The following is a 22,934-nucleotide window of genomic DNA, read 5'->3' on the forward strand; positions in this document are numbered from 1 at the left end:
ACAAAATTTGGTGATGTTTTCATCAGTCTTGAACAAGTCATAAGCTATAAATACTTGCGCTCATCACTCCCTCTTATTCTAAATGCTGAAATATATTTCATCACTTGCTTTACAGATGATTTTAAGATGTTTGAAATGTAGAAAAAAACAGAAAAAACCACTTGGTAGGATATCTGTAAGGCTGCAAAGCAGAGCTTTTTGTGAATCAGGTGTAGGAAAAGGCTACTACCATTATCCTCTTTAAGGTGTGGTATAGCAATGGCATTATTCTGGACTGCTAGAACAGCTCCATGGACACTGGGCAGGTGCTTCAAAGTTACAGCTTTGTACTTTATCATTGAGGCCAACAAAGCTCTTTATTAGGGAGTGTGAAGGTTTTCCCACTGTTACAAGCCACCATACTGCTCCCCTCCCTTATCCTCAAGTATATTGAGCTCTGTAACTCACCTACAAATCAAAACTGAAGTCCAAATTAAGTTTCAGCTGGAAATCTCATATGAATAAGGCTCTCTAATGAAATTCCCATTCTTTGTATTTTGTGTCAAGCTAAAAATATTAAGCGTAGGAGTTTCTAGCATCTTCTGAGCAACATCATGTTTCAAAATACCTTTATGCAAATACTTGACGAAAACAAATCAAATTGGATAATCTGTTGAATCCTCTCTTCTTCTCATTACAAGGAGGAAAACTCTACTGATGCCTATTTCCTCTACTGGTATGAGTGATTCTTTCAGCAGTACATGCTTTTACAAGGGTTAATTTGACATCACTTTTCCTGCACTTTCTTGGGATTTCAGAAGAGAACCTTAAAATATGCACGACAGCCAGCCAGAGGTGTTATACACTGCTCCTTGAAAACAAAACCAAAAGCATACATGACACTGCATGTTTCAGACATGATCCATATAATACTTTGATTTTAGCATCAAGTTAATCTTTTGAGTGGAGTAATAAAGGGCCCAAACTGTCTAGCTTGAAGACCAGCTTCAGTGTAAATGCAGATGTAAAAGGAGATTCAAATAATGCCAAAAATTTCTGTCACTCATGATGGAAAAGAAATTCAATGGATTAGTTGGATAATGGTTGATGGATTAGTTCATTACTTGATCATCTTATTATTCATGGCCTAAGGAAAAAGTTGGGATCCAGTCAGAAGTATAAATATTCATACTCAACACTTGATGTGTAGCTGTAATAAACACCATTAGAATTCTATCAACCTGCAGCAGATCCTCTATTTGCCATGACAAGAGAACACCTTTCAGAAGACTAGGTGGCAATTTTTCAAAACCGAAATATTTCTAGATTCAGCAATTCATAAGAGAATTTTTAGGGGCATAATGGATGTCATTTAAACAATAAAAACTTGATCAGTAGCTTACTTGAGTTAATATCATAATAGAGATAAAATATTGTCAAAATCAGCAGCTATTTGATTAACTGTTGTCAAATACTTACTAGAGAGAACTGTCTTATGATTCAAAGTCTTGCTCCAAACACTATCTTCTGCATTGTCCTTAACTCCAAATTCATAAGGTGTATTGGGCTTCAAATTGTCAATCACTGTCTCTGTAGCTGGGCAAAGCTGAAAAACCCATTTCTTGTCTTTACCTTTTTCTCTGTAGCGAACTGTATAGAACCTGCTCGGGGAAAAGGAAAATAGATCTATGCAAAGGAATTCACTACAACAATTTTTGTGAGATGATGATGATAATAATAATGATGATGATGGTGATAATAATAATGATGATAATGATGATAATGATAATAAAAATAACAACAACAATAATGTTCTATTGTTCTTGTTCTTTCTGGCTCTTTATGGTCAACAAATATCAGAAAAGCCAGATTTATTCCACATATATGTACCCCATCATATAGACCCTGACATTAGGAATATTGTACAAAGAGCAAAAGGACAGTCTCCTTATTCACAAACACTCATTGTATGTGAGGTTTTAACCACAAAGTGTAAACTCATTGTTCAAGTAGCTCCTGTAATTCCAACATATGCCAGAATCAGTCAACTGAATCATGAGTCTGCTAGTCAAGAAGCCTTTACTGATTTCTCAAAATCATCTATATCCATCCAGTGAAAGGTGTTCCCGTCAAAATTAGTCCAAAAACAGTTTCCAGGGAAGACCAGTAATATCTGTTGTTTGTATAATACATTCCTCATTCAGAGATCCCATTATGTATTGTCCCCAATTCAAACAAGAAACTAAACCAAGGCATTACTTCCAGCAGGTTAAATCAATAACATGTTGAATGCTAACAGATTGTGAAACTAGGGAACATTTCTACAGAAATTGCCCAAATCTGTCAAGGAGCACCACCCTGAAAAAGCACAACTGCAATGTTAACCAATGAAAAAAAAGGTAGTGGAAATGGTGAGAGCTTCAGCACAAGAACTCCCCTGGCTGACTATAGTCTCATTTTCAATATACGTGCTGAATCACTACCAGAATGGAGCGGACTTATTTTTTTCTTGGAAAAACAAATCTCAGAGATATTTGGCAATTTTTTAATCCAAGTATTACTGAAAATTGTTACACATAATATAAATTACTCATATTCATCATCCACATCTATCTCACATTTACATCATCTGAAAAGGGATGAATTCAGTCCAATTGTATTTTGCCACACTTAAAGAGAACAACTTAATGCTAGCAAATCAAGAATGTGAGATTTATTACAGGCATTACACAGACAATTATATAGAGACAAAGGAATCTTTTCCTTAAAAAAACCCAAACCAACCAAAAAAAGGTTCTTAACCAAAAAAGTGTCAAAAGTCCAGACTAAAATTACTCAGTGGACCAAACCTAATACAGCCAATACATAAAGCTGCTCCTGCTGAAGTTAGAGAAGAGCACTTTCAGAGTACAGTTCACATGAAATGTGACTGTTGAGTAGACAGGAATTCCTACTTCACTATTAAAACACAACCTAAGACAAGGCAAGCGTCACTCATGGAAAATATTTCCATACATGATGGTTCACTTTGTTTACATATTTTATCTCATAACTGTCAAATTTGTTTTCTTGGCACCAAAAATATTGATTCTCCTGGTAAACCAGGAGCTAAAATTCAGCTCATTCAGGTACTTCACCAAGTTCCAAGATTGATATTTGTGTGGGCTCACATAACTTCATTAACTGTACTACTTTGTGTTCAAAACAAGATATAGTCTAATTTAAAACTTGAAAAGGAAAAAAAAAAAAACCAGTAAAAAAAAAAAAAAAAAGACAGATAAGCAGTGAATATCCTCTCTCAGTTCCAGGACTACCAATTAATAATCTGCCTCCTTACTTCTGTGGGCTGTGATCTAATCAAATGTCAAATAATAGATCTAATTGTCAGTTAAACTGACAAAGAACATTTTAAACAATCCATTTTTGGCAACATTAAAAGAAGGGAAAAGTCTTCTCTTTTATCCTCTTGATCTATTTGTTTGTAGTGACAGAGACATTAACCAACAAGGAGAAGCTTATTTGAACTCCCTGACACTGTCTTGCAAAGGATGTGACTTTAATAAACAAATTCAATCTTCAACACAAATGCCTCTGACTGGACCCCATACAGTCTTTCGGTAAGGGATTTGGAATAAGTATAGGCAGACACCAGATGTGAATTCAAGTGGGAATAGTCACCTTCTTCCCTTGCCTGAAAGAGGAATTTTCATTGGTTTTCATTTTCATCCTTACCTTTTCCTACCTATTTTAATCCAATGGGATAGAAATAAAGTGTTCATATGTGATGGAAAAAAGAGACTATACTGTTTCAGTTCAGCTATTGAACAATCTAAAAGAACAGCTGCATCAGAAATGAGGAGGAAAAAACCCACTAAAAACTTGCTGATAACAAACAGGCTTTTGAATGGCTGTCCCCACTTGCTTCTAGTGGACAAAATGTTCTACTTTTTAATGCTGTCTCACACCTGGAAATTTCTTCACTCTAATATAAATTAAAATAGTAAGAACACATGCAAAACAAAAAAAGGTCCCATCTTTCACTTAAATTCAAGACTACTATAAAATCTGAAAAGAAGATTTTCATAGTTGTGCCAAACTCTGCCATTAGAAAGAAAGAGAAACATACAGCTCAGAAGAAAAGTGCTCTCAGCTCCAAGATTTCCAAGCCTGTAAAAACTTCACCAAGGGTATAATTATTTCAGTGGAAACTTGCCAGAGTGAGTATTAAAAACACTGACTGCGATGACAGAATTTCCTCAACCATTTCAATAAAAAGCAATAAAAATGAAGTTCCATTTAAGAATTTGCACAATCATTTGACTATTAAAAATATCTAAATATCTACATGCACTTTTGGGGAACTGCAATCATTTGTTTATAGAGTAAAAATTCAGAAATGCCAAGTTTTGTCATCAAAGAACAACAACTCATTGTTAAACCAGACCAAAAAACTGCCAAATAAAATGCAATTTCACTGTCTGCCTGGGAACACTGTACAGATTGAATATTGTTGTAATTTTAATCTCTCCCTTTTTCGAACCTTTCTTTCATCAAAAATACAATATCAAACAGTCAACACATATAATTGAAGACATGAGTAAGCAGCAAGATCCAGTCTCCACTCACATCTATCAATCCCCTCGTGGCAGTGACATACATGCACAAAATGAGTGCAGCTGGCTGAACTGGAAACATTCAGCAAAACATCTTCATCGATCCCCTCCAGAACAACATAAGGCAGGCTGAAATAGAGTGCTGTCATACTTACATAGAAGGGAAAGCTACCCTTCATGTTTCTCAAATAAAACATTTCCCATTATCTCTGGGAGGTAAAAAAAGGAAAAACTGATTGCTCACCACAGGGTTCTAACAGCTAACACACTGTGGAATGCTCCTAGGAATGCTATTCCCACCTGTGAACACTGGTTTGATGTTTCAGCAAGGAGATGGCACACCCAGCTACACTTGGTGAGAAATTATTTGTCTAGATTCTCAGCAGGTATGAAGACCTAACAATATTTAACTTAATTTAACTCTTCATTTTGATTAATTGATTTGTTATGTGTTTTCGTGGGGGACATTTTACTAGAAAAATGTTTATTGAATACTCTTGCATTTATATTTACAACAAATATTAATCAAATGATTGCAGGGGTTACTCTGTTTCTTTGCCAGCTAGCACTCTATAAAACACTAGAGCTCTTTTGCCAAGCTCCATAAAAGTTAGTGCCTCCCTCTCCCACTAACAGGCAATGCTTCACTCATTTGAACATACCACCAATGAGGCCACCCTAGGAACTGCAGAAAAATTTTACTTTCTCCCTTTTTACTAGACAGCTAAAACGCCAACAATTTAAAACAAAAGGTGCCATGAGCAGGTCAGAAGTTTTGTTGCACTCAGAAATAATCTCTGTAATAACAAGGGGGAAAAAAGCAAAATTGGCCACAGCAGAGGAATAAAGAGCCTACATTCATCAAGAGAGCCTCTCTCCATATACATTTACACAAAATCATGGAATGCTTAGTGTCTACATTTGTGGCATTGTGTGTTTTTAGAATCGGTTATTCCTTTTGTAACTCAATAATGGTTTGGTGCTCGGTTTCCCCCATGTACTTCCCTCACAATGGTTTCTCCCTATTTCCTCCCTATTGGAGCCGCCCCCGCCCCGCCCTGCCTGTCATGGCAACCACCCCCCTTATCTCGAGAATTCTCTGTGTCAGTCATTTCCTTATTCGATGTATGATTTGCCCCTGGGGTTTTTTCCCTCCCCTGTGTGATCCTCAGTGGCTTAGCTGTAACCCACGCTCCTCCCTGGGTCCTCGTTATTGGTTAGCTTTGTGTCTCCTCCCATCACAGCGTCCCCCCGAGACCTCGTTTTTGTCGCCTGTCCCTAGCACCGCCGGGGAAGAAGATGAAAAGATCCTCGGTACTTATACGGGTGTCCCTTCTCCTTCCTTTGCTTCGGTACCTTGTAGCCAAGATCCCGCCTGCGCCACCCACGTCGCAGACGGTAACCACTGCCAGGGTTCCGGAGGGAATCCGGGACTGGCACATCATGTGGCCATCTTCGGCCGGGCCGGGGGCACCCAGCCGCGCTCCCGTATAGCCCCGCGGCCGCGGGAGAGAGGCTACAGACATTCTTGAAACTCGGTATCTTTGATGATATTTTTACTTTGCTTGCCTCCACATAAGATTTACACGAAATGGGATGGCAGAAATAAAATAAGACCAAGTTAATAATTTAAAGGAAGCCACAAGAGCGCAAGATTACTCATAGGCCAACCACTGTAGTGATTACTGTAGCTGCAGTGTCAATGTAAAAGACTCTCAGCTTATCACAGAAGGCTGTTTCATTTCTATGTTCAGCTTACAAAGTTTGTTTTTTAAAACTCTGCAATGCAAGGCAGTGCTCAGTTTAGAGATAGCCTTTTTGTTGCACTAGAAATCAAAATAAAACGACCATTTTAAAGAAAGAGCACAGGGGGTTTTTGCTTTTGAGATGAAGCAAGTCTTATTCACTGTTAAAAGAAGTGGGATGTATCTAGGATGGATAGGCAAGACATTGAGCTTTCATCTATCAGTGTGAATGATACTGTTTTGCCAAGAAATCCAGTGCCTTTTTTCCATTTTTTAACCAAATCTCATTTCAGCCAGATTCCCAGAACATGCTTGCACGGTCAGATATTCAGAGACTAACAGTTAGATACTGGAAATCTTTAAGGCAGATGGTTTTGTGGGATTTCAAGACTAGGTCAGTTTGTATAAATATCATGGATTTATTTGGAACCAGGTCACAACCAAAACTCCAAACAACTTAATCATGACTATTTTAGTCACACATAACACTAAACAAACAATTAAGCCTTGGAGGTATAAGAACATTCCAGCTCTGTGATTTTGTGTTGCCAGAGACAATAGATGATAAAGCTCATTTCTTTTTTGTTCAAAGCAATGCAATCAGAATGTTTTAAAAGAGACTATCAGCACACTAGGTATATATTTGTTTATAGTTAGATGTCATTAGAAGTGCAGCATCTATTTAATGCTAGAAAGCAATAAAAATTGTTTGAACTCTGATTTTTCATACACTGTGTTGCACAAATTGACCCATGAATCGGATTATATTGTTTCCTTTTTTACTGCTAAGTTTACTTTAAAGTAACAGACACTGGCATATATCACAAATTGAAAGAATGACACCAGTGATGGTTACCAGTTAGGTTGGCAAAACACTTTCTAATTTAGTTTTGACTCTTACATGATCACTAAAATTCACTTCTTCTACTTAAAACTTTTAGTAGAATGACTGAAATGAAGAGTGAGAGGCTCTGATAAAGGAGAGACTGAACAGCAGCAAATCATTCCAGTTTAAACAAGCTTTTAGCACGTACTCAAAAGCACCTGAAACTCAAGGAGTGTATTTGCTGCTGCATGATTTCTTTTAAGAAATTCTGCTATGTTTAAAATACATTTTGTATGACACTTGGAACCCAAAGTATGACTTAGCTGGCAGCTGCATGATGATAGAAGTTTGTAAATAGGCACAGGAGGAGATAGGCACATTTCTTTCTGAATTTCAATTTTAAAACCCCTAGTTTTACGCACTATACAGCAAAAAGACTGATTATGGACTCTTCCCTGGTTTTCCCTTACTGTTTTTCTTACATTTCCTTTTTAAATCATTAGATAAAAACAAAACGCAAAATCTCTGCTACTTGCAAGTACGACATTAGGACATTTAAATCCCAGGTAAAGCAATTAAAACAATGCCGATGTGAAATTGTCACAGCAATTAACTTAAAAAGGACATACCTTCAGGCTTTAAATTCCTGGTTTTGCATGTATCTGAAAGTGTGTTTGTTTTTCTACACAATCCACTCAATAGAATGTGATATTTTTATATTATCTATAAACTCTGCTTTAATCTAACCTGGAAAATAATGGGTTTTGTTCCATCCCCTGACTTTTCTCCCTAAAGATCTGAAAGTCAAAGTCTACCTTTTTCGACCTGCAGCTACAGAGGTGTTCTAATCAAAGCAAATACAAAGAAAGAAAAATTTACAAAGTATTCTCTCTTTTTCAGACCTGGATGGAGAGTAAATGAAACCCCAGTACTTTTATTTTGACAGATCTGTCCACTAATATTTGTTTGAACACAGCTAGGCAGAGAGGAAACAAACCTCTTACTCTCTTGGAAATAATAAAAAGAGGAACTGAACACTAATATTTGTTTGAACACAGCTAGGCAGAGCGGAAACAAACCTCTTACTCTCTTGGAAATAATAAAAAGAGGAACTGAACACGGCTGTGCAGCAGGATATTGTGACTTTGCCATCTTCCCTCATCAGCTGTCTTCCACTGGTGTCAGAAAGAAGAGGATGCTGAGAAAGGTTCCACCTACTGTGTTTTCTGGTATGTAGTTTTCATCAGTTACATAAAACTAATCACTTGAGTTTTTTGATTTAGATATTTTTGGTTTATTTTAAATTCTAGTGCTAAGGGTCTGATGAGAGATAATAGTCACTTGAAGAATGCTTCAAAATTTCACCTTCTGTTTTTGGTCCACAAAAATGGCAGTGAATACTTTTGTTTCAACAAGGGATTAGCATTTGGGTTTGAGTGTAATATGTAGCACTCTGTTGGTTTATGCTCTTAATCTCTAGGGAGTTAAACCAAAAGAATGGTTTGTTGAAAAATGTCACCGTAAATTTTTTTCATCAGAGCTCCTTAAAAATCTCATAGATACAGAAGACCGCTATGTTCCCTGAAGAAGAAAGCAGTAATTTTACTGAAGCAGCAAAAGATATCAAGGCTCTTTGAGAATATGGCATCTCTTATTCCAAGCTCATTTGCTCAGAAAACCAGATCTTCCAAGGAATATCCCACTGAGGTCAAACTTGCACTAGAGAAAATCTTGGCCAGCAGAACCGTGCTATTCCATGTGGTTTTTATCTTCTGACTCAGTAACACATTGAAATAACTTTTATTATGCAACACTTGTACAAAAGCCTAACATCCACATGGAGATGGTAAAATCTGAGGCTGAGAACAGTGACTCCATTTCAGGTCATGGGGAGTTACGAATTTAAACCTCGGTGGGTTATTGACTGACAGAACTGAGTTAAGAGGTCCTGACTGCTATGTACTGCCAGTGCCAAAGGTTAGAGGTTAGCCACTAACAGAAATCCTGAGGGTGATTAACAGTCCCAGTAAAGAGAATATGCCAGATGAAAAAGCATCAAGCCAGGTAGATTGCCCCTGAAAGAGATTGAAATTTTGGTGAATCTGTTACTGGCTTTTTAAGTCTTGTAGTTTTATCACAGCACTAACTTGCTTAGAATGGACTGCTTCCCATTTTTTCCTTATTGCACATTATCAACAGTCATTCAAATGATTATAATAAATTAATAGTTTTTCTTCTACACACTGACTAGAAATGTATGTGGATCTAATCTCTCTTAGAATTCTAGATATACATACCATGGTCACATGGACAACTGTTCTCATAATTTATACAAATCATAAGCACTTTGGTCCAGTAAAGGTAAAATTACTAAGAGCACAACTTGAGTGACTTTTTTTCCTTCATTAACTTCCTTGTTATGCTTGATTGCAAAACAGAAATCTGGTTGTAGGTATATACCTATCTTTGATAAGATCATTTGTAACTGATATAAATGTGTTTACACTAGCTACTCCTGTCTGACAATATTTCACTAAAATGTGCACTTTAATTCCTGAGAGGAGGAATACCTCAGAATATATTCTAAACATAGCAAGACACTGCCCTAACTGAAAAACTATGTTAAAAACTTTGTTCCCACTTTGAGTCAATGAATGCCCAAAAGAAAATTCAGCTACTGAGGAGAAAACACAGAATTGATGAAGGCATGGTGGTGGATACCATTTGCCTTGAATTTCCAAGTGGATTAATATAGGATATAGGCTTCTCCTGAAGTGTTCTTCATTCCCACTGCACAATGGCTACTGCAACATTGGTGCTGACACATTATATAAAGATAAATTCCTTGGTAAAAATGGTGCTAAAACCACTACGTTAGAACACTTTACAAGCTCATCCAAGATCAGCTTATTTCTTCAGTTTCACACAATAGGAAAATATTTGCTTCTTCCTTTATTGAAAGAGCAAAACCTAAGCCTTAACCAACTTTTATTTCTATTGAAGAAAAATCTGATCAAATTTCATCCTTGGACATTTACTGACATTCCACAACTGTTTCCAAACAAACATTAACATTTTTTTCAATAGTGTTTGAAATTCTGATTGGTGATGAAGATCCAAAATTTTTTCATGAAAAGTTTCTGATGCTTGAAAAGGATCAGTCCTTTTGTGAGGTGTGAAACTTTTGTAAAGGTATGAAAAAAGTAATCCTGGCTAAATGGGACGTGTTTTTTAACATAGCCTGTGTTTGACATCCAGTTTAATTGTGTCAGCTAGAGTTTTCTTATGAACACCAGAGTAAGAAATTCAAGTCTAAATTAGACAGCTACAAATTTGACAAATATAAAACAGGTAAAAGAAATGTTCTGAATAAAAAAAACCAAAAAACCATTTAAAACCCAAAAGATAACAGTTGCAAACCAGATGTAGATGCATCCCATGGGTTCACAATGTTTCTTTTTAGTTTTACAAAACACTGTTGAGTAGAATAGAGCTTCACGCAACGTAGATGCAAGTAAAAATATTCTTCTGTCATCAAGGAAGAACATAAGGAGAAACACAAGTAGGGAAAACATCTGCATTAGCAATTTAAATAATTTTATTCTACAGAGGGTTTAGTTAATTGAGAAGCTCTTCTGCACTTTGACTTCTCTTGAGGCTGCTACTTCGCAAGGCTTCCTGAGTTTCCCACCTACTGTGCCACCCAGTAAATGCCAAAAATATTGACATAGAAGAGATCCTTTTTTACTTACAACAGAAAATTAATGAAAGCTGTACTGTATCAGTTTTAGTGATAGGACAAAATAAAGGAAACAAAAAACAAACGGTGTTAAAACAAGGCATCATTCCCCCACCTCAGCACAACAAAAGACTTCTTTTACACTTTTCAGTCAACTCTAAAGTAAAATATTTCCTGTGATTTAACAAAGTTTCAATTGGTTCAGATACAAATGAAGGTAGAGCCAAGGCCATTAGTTTAAGAACAAAGAATCCAGTGAGAAACAGCAAGATTTGGAATTCAGCGTGCAGACATCTCACTAAAGCAGCTGTCAAGTAAAGATATGCAAAGCACTAGTGTGAGCAAATGAAAAAAAACTGACTTCACATTCAGAACTATTGTTTACAACATTTCTATTTTTACTGTAAAAATTATATTAATCACAGCAGAGAGCTGCCCTGAGTGAACTCATGGTAGCAACAAAGCCCATCCATTTCTGTTGTTACCTGTCACTAGCACAGTTACTTGTTGCTGTCCAGTCATGTTGAGGGTTGACCAGGATGCCCCAAGACAGGAACACAGAGGTTGGGGTGAGAGTGCCAACCACCAGTTGCAGAGGCTTCTGTGTCTTGTTCCGACCTGCATAAGGAACATATAAAGGTAATTTCTCTCTCCTGCATTATGCAAAGGACAGTTTTTGCAGAGGCACAATTAAGTAAATGAAGATCTCTTCTAAGCTTGAAGGGAAAGGTACAGTAGTTCTCTAATTTTCATGGTCACTATTTCTAATATATGATTTACAAAAGTGGCAGTGTCCATGGTCACTTTTTCAAACTAACATTCCAGTTAAAACTAGTTTTTGAAAAAGATCATTTGGTGATTTAAGTACACTTGGTATAAGAATAAGCTATAGGCAGAATAAATTTAAAACTCTGGCTATCTTGGACTGTATCACGGAAGACATGACAAAGTCCAGGACTTTAGAAAGCCTCCATGGATGTGATAAAAATGGTAACTGCATGCCAGGTTTCTCAGTAACACTGCAAATATCTCCACATAATATTTTCTAGAGCATTCTTAAGAGTAAAATAAAACCTACAAAAGTTCTTTTGCTGTTAACAGCAGGCAGATCTGAATCAGTGTCTTTATCTGCAGGAATTTTCTCTTTTAACTACTGACTATATTGAGATCAGGTTTTGCATGATACTGAACTTCAGCTTTGCTCTGTATAAAGGAGTACGGTTCTTGTGGGGAGAAAGAACTTATTTTAAAGAAAGTTTAAAAACTAATAGATGGAAATGAACAAATTATGTAGAGATTCTATTTTGAACCGGTAGTTTATGGGCTGCTAGAGGCCCAAGGAGAATCTCTGGTGTTTGAAAGATGATTGACTATAGGAAACCAATATATTCTTTACATCACATTACATACTTCAAAAATCCAAAGGATCTGTGCCTCCTCAAAATATGCAGCTGACCAACATTTCCTGAAAATTCATAAGCCACTGATCTAAAGGGTTTTTTCTCACTATTGTGAACCAGATTTGACTAACTTTCTAGTCACACCTTTTCAACCCTATTACCTCTTCACTTAACCAGCCCCAGTGACAGCCTGTTTTGTAATTTCAACCAATACATGTGTGTACATTTAGAAATGTTAACTATGTTGCTTTTAACTTTATGTTGATAATGAATATGCTACAAAACCTATGTTAAAAACCAACATATATATGTTGCATCTGAAGAGTAAATCACTTTCCAAAATCTTTCCAGACATACTGTGTTTTACCTGGCAAAGAGCAAGAAAAGGTTTATCCCAGTCATTAACAGGATTAGGAAAAAAAAAATCATCCAAAGATCATATAACAATTTGGGTTTAAAGGGACCTTTAGGGACCTTCTAGTCCAAGTCCCCTGCCATGAGCAGCGACATCTTCAATTGGATCAGGTTTATCAGACGTGATCTGTTCAACCTGACCTTGAGTGCTCCCAGGGATAGGTCATGGGTTTATTTTCTGTAACTGTCCAGTCTTCCTGCAAGAAGCCTCCACATTAAAGTACAGAATTAAGTCTCCATGTTAAAGTAAGGAATTCAGAATTGACAATATTAATGACATGGTTACGGTCATATAGAAAGACTTTGAAGGATGAGAACAAAGTTCATCATCTTTGAAAGATGAGAACAAAGTTCAGATTTCTACTCTGATGTGTATAGATTCAGCTAGAAATATCACTTTCCGTAACTTCTTGCATTAGCAAACTTAGTAGTAGATTGATACAGAGACAGCACACACTACCATTTTCCAATGAGGAACTAAGAGCATTAACATGTCTATGGATGAAGGAACCCTTACTTGTAGTATGGGAAGAATAACTTTAATGTCTTTCAACATGAGAAATAAGTGTTTTAAATTTCAATTCTCATTTGTAAGAACTTTATGCAAAAAAATCTTTAGGTACATCTTCATGTTTTGAGCACCATGTGTGTGGCTACTGACTAGAAAATGCTGTTCTACATTATACCTGTCCACGTATGGAATTTGTGCATCCCAGTGAGAAGCATCTTTTCAGAGAAACCCAGGACAAGGGTCTGTTTTCTTTCAAATATTTTAAGAAAGAGTGCAGTAATATTAAAATACCTGAACAAGATTTCTTGTTATTTGAAACACGTGCTGGTCTTACTGAAACCAAATACCGTGGCTCTGCATCTGCAAATGAATGAAAAAGGAATTAGTACAGGTATGCTACTTATTTGAAAAAGAGGTTAATCTGAAATTAATAACAAAAAGTCAAATGACCCATTTGACCCATTTTCCAATCTTCATGATCTTTAGGCTGTTTTCTTTAAAATTCATTGAGTTCAACATTATAAATGATTCTATTAAAACAAGGTTGAGACATTTATTTTAATTTGGAGAATTCCTCTTCAGAAATAAGATTTTCCCTTAACACTTAGAGCCAGATTTCTGCACTTCTTAATTATTTAAAACCAAGTTCTATTCCCTCTTAACTGCAACATGAGAGAAGCTGTCTTAGGAGATTCTGGCAAGATATCCACGGGCAGAATTTGGCTCACTCTCTACTGACCAAAATTATTTTTACTGTTGCTTTTAAAAAAGAGGACTACTCTACATAGAATTCTTCTAGTTTAGATACATTCATCTAAATGTATAAGTATGAATAAGAGACTGAATTTCCTGTGTATTTCAGTATAAGAGGCACCTTGAATTATACCAACTAAACAGAACTGCTAAGAAATCATTCATTTTTCTCTTACACTCAGATTTCTGTAAAGAGAGAGAAAGGAAAAGCAGTACCAAAAAAGCCAAAAGCTTACTGTACTACTGAAAAGGTTCTGCCAGTGTGAGGAAAACCACTCTAACTTAACTTCTCTGAGTCTGTGCACCTAAAGCACTGGTAACCCATACTATGAATGTCCTTTAATTGTTTAATTAGTCTTTTTTAATGGGTTTCATCTGCAAAAAATAACCAAGATAAGCATTGAAAACAGCTGTTCAAAGCAGTGTGAAAAAAAGAATTAATTAAAAAAAAGGAACCCTGAAATACAAATACATCTTCATTTACAAAAAATATTTTTTAACATTTTTTTAACAAATATATCTTCATTTACAAAAATGTTTTTTAACCCCTCTATTTAGAGGGGTACACAAGCATGGGAGCTGTGTAACTACTTGGATATTTTTTGTATTGAGACTGAAAAATAAAAATAAGCAACACTTTAAATAATTTGGTTTCCCTGTATTATAAACCCAGTTTTCTGCTCTGCATTTAGGCCCACTTGTGAGACATTATAACTCTCACAAAGTATTCAACAGGAGTATTTTAAAGCATGACCTTGAAAATTCAAGAACAACAAGGCTAGTCTTCAAAACTAAAAATTTATGGGTTTTTCAGTAAAATGTCCAAGAATTATTAAAGAAAATTATTAAAATACTTTGAAACAGTTTTTCCCTGCTCCATAAATGGAAAAATTAATTCTGGCTGAAATCTGAAATGACTTGTGCAGCAGGATAGAAATAGATTAACTGCTAAACAAAATATGGCAATACACAAAGACTGTTAATGCCTCACTGGACATCTCAGCTACAAAACCTGGCAGTTTCCAGGATTCATTGGTTCTAGCAGGTGTTTTTGTTCTGTAACAAGGTGTTCTCTGTGGAAATATTTTATGTTATATGCTGTTCATTAAGCTTTATTTTGGTGAGTTTAACAAATCTTGCCTTAATAAAGAATATAACACATTCCCATTTTCCAGAGAATGTATGGCTCTTCTGAGTGTAAGACAACTTACAACAGGAAGCATTTAGGAGAACAGGCCGAGACTAGATGTTGACAGAGGACTGTTAGAGAAGAGGCAGGTATAAAAAGTACCACTTCCTAAGAACCACTGAACTTAAGACAAAATTATGATCATTATAACTGAAATCAGAATATGAATTTGTTAAACAAATCCACTCAATACCTGGGATACAACAATAACTTTCTGTACTGTATTTAAGTTATATCTTAATTTAGAAATATGATTCCATGGTCCCTGAGCAGACCCATCCATGCTACTATAGAGATGTTAAGAGCAGAGCAACTGTAATTTAAGTTAAAGTCATTGGTTTGATGCACAGCACCAAAGCATTATGCATGGACAGGAGGACATGTGCTTTGAAGTGCTTTTATTCTGGGCAGATATACATTCTATATCCAAGACTCATGAAATTAAAAAATGCAGAGAGCATTTTCAATATCATATAATGAGCCCTGACTCATCAGAATTGGGAGTTGTTTCTCAGTCTTCCACTGAAAATCAACATTTCTTTTAGTAAATTCAGAAGACTACTCAGTTTCTACACTGATTCAGTCTTGCTGAGAAATATGACTATCAGTCATCATCATAATGCTGAAATCATCTGATGCTACTATGACTCAATTCATTTTCAGGGCATTCAAACATTGCCTCACCCATGTTTTAAATTCTGTCAAGTTACAGGAAATATTTCATGGTAATCTGTGTTCTTTTATGATGCCTGTATAGTCATAATCCATTCCACAGATCCATGTCTATAAGAAGCAAGAGTCTTGGGGAGAGGTGAGTAACACAACAGAAGAAAATGAAAATTCTGCAGAATAGGAGAACCTAAATAAAACCATAATTTGCATTAATTCATGTAATGCTTAAGAGATAAATTGCTGAAATACGAGGTGGGTAGGACAATGTGATAGTCAGTCATAAAAATATGGATGTTTGACTATATGTAATTATGACTCACAGAATAGATCAGCTATTCACATGAAAATATATTTAAGAAGAGAAGCTTGTTTGAAAAATAAAATTATAACTTCAAGTAAAAGCACAGAGTACAGACAATCCTGTTTGCAACTGAATATTTCTTATTTTCTTTGGATTGTATTTAGTAAGAAATGGATAGTTATGTAATTAAGATCAGTGTTGAAATGTCTGGACACAGATGCATGAATCCAGCATCTGCCTCCAAAAATCATTTCAACATTAATCAGTATATAACAGACATATATGATAAAGATGCAAAATATAGATCTGTCTGTCTCTCATCTGTGAGGATCCACAATCTCATAAATGAAGGATTCCTAAAAAACAATGCAAGCTTTAACAAATTAAGTATGAAATACATTTGTAAATTTGCTATGAAAATCTTAGCAGCTCATTGATGCCTAACACATTCTTGCAGGGCTGCTACTCTTAGACCACTTGTTTGAATGTATTACTGTCTAACCCCCTTTAATAAGGCTAGAACAGCAAATATCTTGGCTAAGAACTCATTTCAGATCAGATATAAAGTCCAAAGAGTGACCACCTTCAATTCTTTAACCAAAAAATACTCTAGGGAAATGCCCACATGTACCAGAGAAGTGCTCCTCCATAAATCCATGCCTAATTATTAGTAGTGTAATTCCCCAAATGTAGGCTATTAGATTAATAAATAAAATTATTAAAAGAATAAAGCCTCTCTTACCCACCTTAACAGCTTATGAAGACAACCAGAATGTAACAAAAATACATGCCACTGACATATCAGATTAACAAAGGAGAGCACTTACTTTCACATGCCGTGAGCTAGGCTACCAAATCAGTGGCAGCAGGCAACTAACAGGCACTACAAAATGCTAGGAAGTTCTGCTTCTGTTCAAGCACACTATTCAGGGCCCAGCCAATATGCACTTTCAAGCAAAACAATGTAAGTATGAACTGACTGATGAACTTAGAATAAATCTTAGAACAGTGTTACAAATGCATCATTAGAATTCATGGACCACTGGATTCAGAAATCAAAACAAAATATTTTTTGGATTAAGGATGCAAGCCCTTAATCTGTATTCAGGGACTGCTAAAAATTTACCATGGGTTGTTGTTAAGGGCAGAGTTGAAGGAAGGAGAGGATGGAAAGTACTGCAGTGTAACAAGCTTGGGAGAAGACAGAGAAGTGGGACAAAGAGGCTGAATGAACTTGCTGCTGATCAATGCTGATCAATGCACTTGTCTAGAGAAAGGGGCATCTGCTGGACACCTCCAGCTCCTCCCTTCTACTAGGCTGTGCTAGCATTAGCAATGAGAACCTGCTTTCTGGGGAGTTAGCAGGAGGTGACATAACGCTGAATTAACAGTCACGTTATTTGGCATCTTGAAAAGCATGTGGCTAATACAACTGCCAGTTCCTGCTAACTGATAAGAAACTGCACAGCAAGATCTTTTAGCTAAGCACTGCCCTAGCACAGATCCCTGAATTACACTTTCTGAAATGTGCTCAAGGTGGTACCCGAACCCTCTCATATACATACGTAAACGTGAAATTCACACAGCACTTACTGGCGTTGTTATGAAGCAGGATTAGCAATGCATTCTCCTCTTACACTGTACAATCTTATACAATAAAAGGAAAAGCAAAAGCATTGCCCAACTTTGAGCTGGTTTTAGAAACTGAAAGGGAAAATAATTTTGTTCATTCTGTTCAGTAATTGCTGTTCATTCTTGCAAAAATTTCCTGTCTCCACCCAACTTTTTGGGTTTCTCCAGCAATATCAACAATTTCAAGGAGGTTGGCTTGCAATCATCCTAGCCAAGTTAGAAAAGACTAACACAAACCTCTTTACAAGTCAGGGAGATTGAAAAAATTAGGACAGAGTTTTAAGTCAAGCCCAGAGCTTTTGGATGGGTCCATTCACCTTTCTGTTAGTCTAGCGGAATTAACCTCCTGATATCTTTTGACACTGAATAGTTTTCATGACCAAAAATCATGTTGTTTACTGTGATGGGAGCACATAAAGTACACTCAGCACAAACTACATCTGCTGTTCTGAAACAGAGGCATAATTCTTGGGAACAAATTTGGTGCTGCCTCGTCATTGTCACTGACATTTCAGTATATTTAGATCTATCTGCTAGAGCATGAAGCTGCTCAAGACTTTGCTGCTGAGCAGAAACTCATTAAAGTTCAGGAAATCCAACATGATCCTTTTCTCTTTGCCCATGCCCTTTGCAGGCAGATCCCAATTTATTGATAATGTTACCCAGCTACTGCCTGAATTACTTTATAATTTGCAAAATGAAGGGAAAACAGATATTTTAAGATAAGCATTACTGCAGTGAATATTTTAATGGATGAAATGTAGGTGATTGTCACATGTACAAAATCATATATCTTTTCTGAAAATTCTAGGAAATGTCATGTCCTTAATAATTTCTTTAAAAATAAATCCATCTACAGACATGTAATTTTATAAATTAATACATCTGCTGACTTCAAACTTTCTGTCAACAGGATCATAAAAGGTGTGTGACCCAGCAGAAAAACTGACAATAAATTTCATATTCATCTACAATGTGTGTGTTGGAAATATGGAATTTGTGGGCCTTACAAATGTATATTGTTGTGTATATTGTCATCTTACATATTTCAGTTCCAGCTGGGGACAATTATCCCAAACAAAATACTGATTATGCTGCTCCATTAACAAAACCAGGGATGCAGAACTAAATCAAAGAAATGTGGAAATTTCTGCAAGGCACTTAATTTTACTTGTAGACCTACACTCTTTGTTAAAAAGGAGAAATCATATTTTAAAGGACTGATGCATTTTAAGAAGTTATATGTGAGGTCTGTGTGGTTTTTTACATTAGCCTAAATTAACACTTTTTTTAGTAGTGTCTACAGCTGATTGTGTATCTGTATGATTTTTCCTTAAAAATTTTCACAGAATAAACAATTTTAATACTGCCCGAACAAGATCCACTTTCATGTATCTTCCATTTTCCTGGATCTAATCTTTCTCCCAGGGGATTATATTTCACAGCATTGCTCCTTAATGCCTTAGATAAACATACATACCTTTTAGAGAGTAACAAATGCCCTTAAATATCCATTTTTCATCCCTGCTTTTAACTACAAACTAATTTAAGGTTGTGATCATAGTCCCTAAATTGACTGGGAAAGGTTTCTCTTTCCATGAACCACTAAAACTGACAAGGGAGGAAGCATTAAGTTGTATCAGTCTTGGTCTAAACAGACCACAATAAATTTTCATATTCTGGAACCACTTTCTCCACATTCTGCTCAGTAAAAGCCTCACCTATCACTGTTCAGGGAAGCCTATAAACTCTCCTGCTTTCTGTAAAATTCACATAAGTCAAAGCATGAGTGGACCAAAAAGGAGTTCTCAGGGCAAAAATGAATGGGTTTTTTGTATAAACCTAGTTGTTCTGACTGTGGAAAAATGTGTGAAATACACTGAAGACTATTTTCAGAGTGTGCAGTGGCACTTGGATCACTAGAATATCTAGAACATGGGATAGACAACCTTGAGTGTGAAATTTTAAAGTACATTTTTTTAATATGAAGACAACATACTAGGCCAACTTCATCACATATGAGATGTACCAGGAGTACAAAGAAAATCTGAGATTTTTCAGCAATAGGGTCTAGGGGGTTTATATCTTTAGCATATTTCTTGAGTGTATTTTTATTGTCCCTCTACAACACCTTGCTTTTTCTAAAATCAATATAAAGTGTATGCTAGAGCTGAGGTCTCTGGCTACCACAATAAAACTTAATCATTCTTCCTAGAATTGAGAACCATTCTGCAGTTCTTCCAGTTTCTGCCAGCAACTGATCCCTGAATATGATGGGGAGGAGGGAGTGTGCTAGCAATCATCTCTGTCTTCATTGCTGCCACACAAGTCACTCTAAAGCAGAGCCAAAAGCACAACTGATGTTTATTGCTTTAGCTCATGTTCCATACATATTTGGAAAGCACAGTCAAAGCTGCAGTTTAATGTTGTGGTTAATATTTGTGAAATGGGAAAGATTATGCACTCTCTGCTTCCAATAAGCAAGTCCCAAGGCATTCAATCTAACCCTAAATCTCTCAACTAAAAGCAACAGCTCCAATAACCGTACTGGTAATTGCCTCAAATAAATGTTTGCAACTTGAAGTACATATTGCTGACAACTTCTTTTACTCCTGTCTTTTCAAAGGTGGCATTTTTCTGCAGGTTAGAAATGCTTGTCTTGCTATCTGTATTATGTTGCATTTTGCATGTTTAGTTAGTGGACATTCAGAAGTCACAAGCATAGATTTATTGTCACAAGGAAACTGACAACTTCTATTAGCATGAGGGAAGATAAAATTTTGATGTTATTCTCCTTTGAAATAATCATAAAGGAAGAGTATTCCTCAACATTTGTGCTTTTCCCTCTCCTGACACCCTACAGCAAATGGATATGCATATGGTCAGTGCTCTGATGTGCTGTGGAACCAAAGAAAGGTACCTAGATTCCAACCATTAACTGTTATGGTTAAAGATACAAAATATCAATATACCTGAAATTCCAGGTGTACTTGAGCTTTCAGTTTTGCAAAACATTAGATATAAAAGCTTATATTACATGGGGGATGCAAATGATCTTACACAATGTTACATTCAGTCCTTTTTTTTGCTCTTCCCTAAGATCTCAGAGTACCTGAAAAAATAATCCTCAAAAATTAATCCTCGCTACTCTTGCAGCAGGCATTGTTATTCCTAATGCACAGTATACTACAGAAAATCCTGTACATCATTCTTAGGGACCTGATTCAAAAGTTACACTTAGGATGAATCAGGTAAGCCAGACCCAGCTTAAGTGATGGTTATAAAGTCAAACACTGGATGGGTGATAGAATTACAGAGAGATCCCAGGATACCAACCCATGAAAAGGAAAGTTAACCTTTGCCACAGTGATCCTATCAGTCTCCAATATCTTAATTATTCTGTGTCTAACATCTTATTTTTTCAGTTTTTATTCTGTAGTTTTCAGCCTGGAGCAGACACCCACAATGGCCTTAACTGAACACATCAAAAACACGGGAATTATTATTTCTATGCTCATGCATCCTTTCCTCCGCCTTGCTTTATACCGAGATCACAAGCATTACAAAGGGTAAATTGATTCATTTCAGGCTAGAAAAACCTAAAGAAATCAATAGGAAAATCCTTAGAGATTTAACAGATTTCTCAAAAGGTCAAATCCTGATCAATCAATGTTTTATTAATTCATTCTTCCTTCTCCCTATTCCAGATAACAGGATATAGCATTCATGACATGGTTTCATCTCTTCCATAAAACAGCTCATGGAATTCCATCAGTAACTTCTGACATGGAAGTCAGAGGTTAATCTATAGCATGTGATACTGGAGTAGATCCCTACAAGAAGAGGCATCATGTTGATATGAATGTTTCTGTCAAAAGGAATCAACCACACAATTCTCAAGACTCTTTCACTGCTTCTTCTATTGTTTGTTAAAAGCATGTACATTTCCCTTGTATCGTCCTTTAGAGCTGCATCTTCAGGCAAACCATCCCATCTGATGTGTGATGTGTTCAAGTATAATACAGGCTCTCACTAAAATTAAAATCCCCAAAACAAATACCAGCATGCAAAATTTCCAGACAGCAAGTACTAGTTGTTGTCCTTGAAGGATCAGCTAATTCTGCTTTCCACTGAAATTCTTGACAGCAACCTTAAACAAACACAAAGAAACCATGAGCACCAATCCAATAAAACAAAAAATAAGGTGAACAAAAGGTTCATTTTCTCCTCAGTCTCTTCCCATAATTCACTACAACAACAGCATGCAAAGCAAATATGTCTTACCAAGTTCTGTTACATAGTTTTTTCCTTCTGAAGGTAAAGGAATGTACTGATTAGAAAAGAAGTTGCTTCCATAACCCAGGACAAAACCTTCTAGCTTGGTGCTTTGACTTGGTCGAAGATACCTCATGCAAACAGTGTCATCTGTGGCATTGATCTGAACCTTCAGGCTCTGCCTTTTCACTGGGGAAAGAGTGAAGAAGAGGAGATCAGAATGCATTGCTTTGCCATCATTCAGTAATGGAACGTGACAATATAACAATACAGGGCTGTTTAATTTGCTAACAGCATGCAACTGAAAAATTACTTAGAGGTGATGTCCTCTGGAAACACAATGTATTCATAAAAGTGAACTAACAGCCATGTATAACAGTGGTTGCCAACATGACGGTTTTTCCACTAGTTTAGCATTATCATTTGCTTTAACATCTACAATTGCAGTAGTAAAATCATGCATGAAGTGGAAAAAATGCAAGTGTTTTTTCCTTTAAATGCAAGAGTTATAGTAGTATTGCCCATATGTAGGACCTCTAGGAGAGAAATGTACAAGTTTTTGGTTTGATTTTTTTTTTTTTTTTTTTTTTTTTTGCTTCTTAGTAGAAAATATGAAGTTGTAAAATTAAATTAATCAGTTAATCACACTCAAAAATTATGTTAGAGGATAAACAGCAACTAGATCCAAATAAATCTTCTACAATTTTTTCCCCCTATGTTGGGCTGGAAATGTAATTTTGTGTTTGGAATTACACCAGGACACCTAACTAACATAAATACTTTACTCAAAACTACGAAGAAACTCTTTTTAAACATTCATTTTTATGCTTTCCAGGGGAACAGCACATAAAGTAAGAAACATCTTGTATATCCATCTGCAAAAAT

At 36.1% G+C, this 22,934-nt stretch overlaps 1 protein-coding gene across 38 annotated transcripts in view; it reads right to left on the reverse strand.

Moving 5' to 3' along the window:
- ABI3BP (ABI family member 3 binding protein) overlaps positions 1-22,934 on the reverse strand; it is a 168,226-nt gene that overhangs the window by 94,880 nt on the left and 50,412 nt on the right. For all 38 annotated transcript variants that reach the window (XM_059836480.1, XM_059836488.1, XM_059836609.1 and 35 more), the window contains 4 exons: positions 22,059-22,238; positions 13,519-13,587; positions 11,388-11,520; positions 1,459-1,640 (listed from right to left, as the gene is read on the reverse strand). In XM_059836480.1, the coding sequence (XP_059692463.1) occupies positions 1,459-1,640; positions 11,388-11,520; positions 13,519-13,587; positions 22,059-22,185 (511 nt within the window). In that variant the 5' untranslated portion in view covers positions 22,186-22,238. The remainder of the gene's footprint in view (positions 1-1,458; positions 1,641-11,387; positions 11,521-13,518; positions 13,588-22,058; positions 22,239-22,934) is intronic.

The sequence above is a fragment of the Haemorhous mexicanus genome, chromosome 2 (assembly GCF_027477595.1).
Source record: "Haemorhous mexicanus isolate bHaeMex1 chromosome 2, bHaeMex1.pri, whole genome shotgun sequence".
NCBI classification, from domain to species: domain Eukaryota; kingdom Metazoa; phylum Chordata; class Aves; order Passeriformes; family Fringillidae; genus Haemorhous; species Haemorhous mexicanus.